At 32.5% G+C, this 6,060-nt stretch overlaps 1 protein-coding gene across 1 annotated transcript; it reads right to left on the bottom strand.

Annotated features, from left to right (window-relative positions):
- Window positions 1-44: 44 nt before the first annotated feature.
- LOC106477346 (DNA-directed RNA polymerase I subunit RPA1-like) lies at window positions 45-5,842 on the bottom strand. The gene is made up of 4 exons (XM_013937926.2): window positions 5,626-5,842; window positions 2,122-2,341; window positions 1,122-1,375; window positions 45-170 (listed from the first exon to the last, which is right to left on the bottom strand). Exons 1-4 carry the CDS (start codon window positions 5,808-5,810, stop codon window positions 50-52), a joined length of 780 nt encoding a protein of 259 aa, XP_013793380.2. The 5' UTR covers window positions 5,811-5,842; the 3' UTR covers window positions 45-49.
- Between the last annotated feature and the right edge of the window lie 218 nt (window positions 5,843-6,060).

A 6,060-nucleotide genomic window follows, 5' to 3' on the forward strand; every position in this document is an offset into this window, starting at 1 on the left:
TTTCTCTGATTAGATAATCTTGGAGGATTTAATTATGATTATTATTAAATTATGAACATACTTGCTTGCCGGACCACAGTACTGCTGGTTTGATGATAGTTGGGGGCAGGAGCTTGATTGGTTTCTGAACAAAGGTCAATGCTCCAAACACAAGTTCTTGAAAGTCTTCCCTTTACATTATACAGAAAATAATAATAATAAGTAAACCTAAATCATCTCTAGTCTTTGTTTATTCTTTAAATGATTTATAAAGTTTTATTACTCATAAAATTTGCCATTATTAGTAGAAAAATTTAAATGCTTGTGTTTCGTTACAAAAAGACCCTTATACCTTATTGTATATCTTAGATTAAAAATAACATTTGAGTTGGGGGGGGGGGGCACTCTCTCCAGATACTCAACTAGTGGTAACTAACAGTTGTCTTCTACAACAGTAGTTCTCAAAGCGTGGTCTGCCTGGTGGTCCACAGGGGCCTGCAGGCAGTTCATAGGCTGGTCCGAAACGCAACTCACTGATGGACAATGACAAGCCTGAGGCCATACCTGAGAACAAAACAGGTAGGATAGGACCAGTAAGTGGTCTGCAGGATCTTTAACCCCACCGAAGTGGTCTACAGGCAAAAAAGTTTGAGAATCACTGTTCTACAACAAAACACTTCTTCAGATAAAAAGTTCATTCTTCAAGGTCTGGCTAGTAACATTCCAAACACTCAGTATCACTTTATAATTTGTTGCAAATCGTTTTAGAGATTTTAAGTTCACAGGTTGAAAGTATTAAAAGCTTCTGATGTACAGTGACTGAAATAAAACTGATAGAAATTACATTTCAGGTTGTTAATCCACTTCACACTAAAACAATTGTTGTTCAAACAATTTGATAATATAAATAGAATCTCAATCACTACTATATCTGTCATATCTCAGTTGATCTGGTATTGGTTAAATGGCCTCATTAGTACTGGATATAACAGATATAATGTGGTTGATATGTTATTTATACACTCATCTTTACTTCACTCAGAAACTGTTACGATAACTTAACCATAACATTGGTTTTTCCTAAACCTCATTCACCTACAAGTAGGTATTTCTACAAGACTAAAAAAAAACTTGGCTCATACTTTGTAAAGTATCTTCCTCTGATGGTCAGTAGAACACCGGCTATAACATGATCCTGAATCAGTCCACTGAGTGGAGTTCCATCCTTTGGAACTAAGTACTGGTTGTTCACGCTGGCAATGTTGTAGGCTTCAGAACGGGCTAACTCACTTTGAGGGAAATGGGCATTCATCTCATCACCATCAAAGTCAGCATTGTAGCTTTTACAGTTAGCATAGTGGAGACGGAGAGTTTTCTCTTTTGGAAGAACACGTGCCTACAGATGAAATCATCCATTATTTTTCACATATTATCATCTGATCAATCCAACGTTAAAACCCGTTTATATTATCATCTGATCAATCCAACGTTAAAACCCGTTTATATTATCATCTGATCAATCCAACGTTAAAACCCGTTTATATTATCATCTGATCAATCCAACGTTAAAACCCGTTTATATTATCATCTGATCAATCCAATGTTAAAACCCGTTTATATTATCATCTGATCAATCCAATGTTAAAACCCATTTATATTATCATCTGATCAATCCAACGTTAAAATCTGTTTAATGTAGTTCTGATTTGGGGAAAAAAATTATTCTCTTGTAAATTCTCCTAACAAGCATGCTTGTACTGCATAATATTAATAGCAGTGTTATAAATTAGTTTGCACCCTATAAGAAATAGTGTCATGACTGTTTTTTTTTCCCTTTCAGCCATGGTTTTCCAGAAAAGAGTACAGAATTAATTAAATATCGTGTGGAAACTAAGGGATTCAAGATTATGGTATAGAATTAATTAAATATCGTGTGGAAACTAAGGGATTCAAGATTATGGTACAGAATTAATTAATTTGTATCAAGGTAGATCATGGAAAATGATAAAAGGGCAAGAAAATCAGTAGGAAACGGTATGTACAGATTATTATATATGAAGTAAATGCATGTTTCTGCAAGACCTCGAACCATAATTTTGAATCCCTTAGTTTTCACACTACTTGTGTGAACTGCTTTCCTACCCTGTGTGCCATAATACTTGGCTTGTGTAGGGTTGGCTGTCGATTCAGCAGTAAAACATCTCCATTCTGGAGGTGTCGATAGACGATCTTGCAGCCTTGTAACCCACTGTGGAAGGAATGGGAGGGTGTCAGTAGTCGTTTTGCAATCGCTTCTCTCTGACATTTATCCTTAGGGCTCAACTTGACCATTGACCCATCTTCGTTCTGCACCAAAACAGCTCTACACAAATGGAAAACATGAAAAAAAAAAAAACAAGTACGATATACATAAATGTCTACATAATCACAAAAATAACATTCTTTTAAACTTTGAGCAAGAAAAGTGTATATTTTTTGCACACTTTAATTTTCAAACTTAGAGATAATAATGTATAAAATCTTAACTCAATTTCCTTGTTTAATGCCTTAACCCTTTCAATACAGGCAGGGGTCAGAGTTCACGTCATCACATTTAATAGATTTACATTTAAAAATTCATTATACTACTATTTATTGAATGTATATACGTAAACTTGGAATCAAATTGAAGTTTATAATTCAATTGTCTTACACAATATTTAATTTCTTAGTTCAAAAATAAATATAAAAATCAAATTACTAAATATTGATTTTTTTGCATGCCACATCGTACGTTGTCCTCTGCTTTTGCTCAGATTGTATTGTGAGCATCATAAAATGTAAAGTCTGATTTTAACAAATTAGAAACTCAAATAACCAATACTGACAAGATGGAATATAAAATAAGATCCTCCTACCTTTTCTTTATGCTGAAATATCATTATATTTAGGGAACCCACCACAGCGGCTCCACCCCTTTTCCTCGTTTGAAAATATTTGTTTAATTACGGCTACTTCTTTTAAGTACATGTTTATAACCAATCAAAAGAGCTCAATTTGAACTGAGTAATTCTGTCAGTCTTCTTAAAGTATTTAGATGGGTAATGACATCATTACTATTGAGGAGTTTGAAGAACGGTGTCGGGGTGACATGCTGATCAGTAATGAGGTTTTTTAGACACAAATACAACTTAGTTAGCAAGCCTGATAAATTACAGTGTAATTTTGTAGTATCGGTATAGTAATTTACAATTTTTGTTATTTCAAAATGCATATATAAAACCTATAAAAATTGGTTTTTAAATCTTCCACATGCTAAATTCAACAATGCTTCGTAACATCATAAGTAGTAGATATAATTGTTTTCTATATGTTTATTATTTACTGTTCTTGATTTAAGAAATAACTGAAACTTAAAAATTTATTTGTAAATAGCAATAACATATATACATATTTAATGTACGGTAACTGAAATGTTACTGTATTTTACAAGATACTGTTACACTACTACTAAAACTAAGAAGAACAAGACACTTGTACATGTAAAGGCCAGTTTTATGCTAGTTGATATGCTAACATGAGCTGCACATGCACTGCGTGATTTTTAACTTCTGTGGCAGGATTATTAGTTAGACACAGTTCAAAGGTCAATAAAACCATAAATAATAAATATAAATAGATGTCTACTCTTACAAAATTTAAGTTATTTAGAATAAACATTTGTAGTTTCCTTTTACAATTTGCAGTCATTTTAGAATGAAAAAAAGGTAGTTTAAATTTAGTTCCAAATTTTTTATGGTGGTCAGTCAAATCCACCAACCTCATAGAGAGTTAAAGCAGAGAAAATAACAGATAAAATATACAGTTTTTCTAAAAAAAAAACGTTTGATAGTTACTTAGAATGAATTTTTAACCTAAAATTAAAATGACTTTGCATGCTAGATAGTCAACATTCCAAAAGAAAAATTTACAAGCAAATCTTCAATTAAAAAATCGTAATACTTAACTCTTTCTCAGATGGGTCGTGTAAAATAAACAAACCCATTTGGAAAATGATACGAGTGTAAAAATATATATACCTTAACTCTGAGATTTTTTAACTTATCCTCACAAAAACTGGCAAGATTTTGTTAAAGTATCTTGTACACAAAGAATGACAGTTTTAATTAAGTGTTTTTACTAGAAATATGTTATCTATTGTAGTTATTTGCACACAAACTCTTAATAGTTCATGTGCAAGGTGATTTTCATTTCAAGTATAAAAACACCCTTCTTCATCTTACAGTTTTCAAGTTTTATTTGCATAACTTTTCGAACCTCCTAAATGAATATCAAAAGTTTTTTAAGTTGAATGTTTATAATTTATTTTCAATTTTCTCTACCATATCACTAACTCTAGTTATGATCATCAACATACAGTGCAATGAAATGTTTAAAATTAAGAAAAAATTTACATAAAAATAACTTCTTTTGGTCATATTTGTAATTTCAGGTCTTTTCAAATATATAGTTAATTTTCCTCTCCTGTCCTTTACCTTTTACTAACTCATCTCGGCATGAGTCAACTGTGCCCTCGGGGTGTAATTACAGTATCTTCAGCAGAGACACACAACCCTAACTCATCTCGGCATGAGTCAACAGTGACCTCGGGGTGTAATTACAGTATCTTCAGCTTACCTTTTACTACTCATCTCGGCACGAGTCAACAGTGACCTCGGGGTGTAATTACAGTATCTTCAGCAGAGACGCACAACCCTTCAGGAAATTTATCTTAAGCCTTGAGACCTGACGCAAGGTATGATGCATACGTAAAAAATGTTTAAACCAAGATATAAAAGTAAGACCTAAATACAATTTAACTATCTCTGTAACTATAACACATTTAGCTAAAAAAAAACTAAGTGTTATCGGGGATCAAGCAGCCAACGTATTACAGGCAGTTATATCTACCAGATGATGTGCCAGTTTCAAAATAACCGTTGATAGATTATAGTGTAGAATGAGCTCTTTTTAATGACTATATACATGTATATGTAGGAACTACACGTATTTTATAAAACTCAAGCAAAAGTACAGAAGATGGGCACAGCACCCATCAGGGGTTGACAAAATTTGTTACTTGTTTCTACTCCATTTAGCTAGAAAACTTTGAAACTTACCTGTCGATAGGGCAAGTAAACAAACTTGATTGTCTAGACATACACCTACAGGACTGGCATTATTCAAATCAATAGTGAAAGCATGAAAGTTGCGATTTTTCATAACTCGTGGATCATGTGACAACAAAAAACTAAAGTTCAAGTATTTTTTTAAAGGTTTCATTTGAAATAAGGGAATTAAACTTGGATAATATAAAACATTGAATCATAAAATACATTAAGAGTAAAGGTGTTTAATTAAATTTTTAATGTAATTCAGTAATTTGTGCAGAAAAGTGTTTAAAAGGGTATCTAGGGTGAAGAGTTAATTAAAAAAACCTTATATTTTGTGTTGGTGAAAATAAGCACACATTAATAAAAGTTATAACATGACTATTCTGGTGATTATGTACTGGGTACAATGCACCTATCCATAGTCAGAGTTAATAGTTAAGGTGTTGAACTTCGTTCACTTTGACCTTAATTGACCTTTTATATGTGCATCCTCAACTGAAAAACAAGCACTTACCCAGGGTGAACATTGGGCCCATTAATAACAGCTTGTCGAAGAACCTGTACATTCCAGGGCGTTACAGGCTGTGGGTAGGTCAGTTTTTTGGCAAACACATCAGGAATACCTATCTCATCCACCATAATGTAGGGATCGGGGGATATGACAGAACGTGCAGCATAATTTACCCTTTTACCCATCATGTTCTTACGAAACAAACCTTCTTTCTTTTCAATAATCTTCAGAAAAAAATAAATTTTAAACTTTTAGAAACTGTCATGAACATTACTCAAAATTCTTTAAGATAAGAAAAAGAAAATCTAGAATCTGTTATTACATATACAATCTGTTATTACATATACAATCTGTCATTACGTCTACAATCTGTTATTACGTCTACAATCTTTTATTAAATCTAGAATCTGTCATTACATCTACAATAGGTTATTCTAA

The sequence above is a fragment of the Limulus polyphemus genome, unplaced genomic scaffold (genome assembly GCF_000517525.1).
Source record: "Limulus polyphemus unplaced genomic scaffold, Limulus_polyphemus-2.1.2 Scaffold14382, whole genome shotgun sequence".
NCBI lineage: Eukaryota > Metazoa > Arthropoda > Merostomata > Xiphosura > Limulidae > Limulus > Limulus polyphemus.

Coding starts and splice junctions, on each gene's coding strand:
- LOC106477346 (XM_013937926.2), bottom strand. CDS start 5,810: ATGATGGGTAAAAGGGTAAATTATGCTGCACGTTCTGTCATATCCCCC. Junction 2,342..5,625: donor GGGCCCAATGTTCACCCTGG/GTAAGTGCTTGT, acceptor CCATTTGTGTAG/AGCTGTTTTGGTGCAGAACG. Junction 1,376..2,121: donor CAAGTATTATGGCACACAGG/GTAGGAAAGCAG, acceptor TTTCATCTGTAG/GCACGTGTTCTTCCAAAAGA.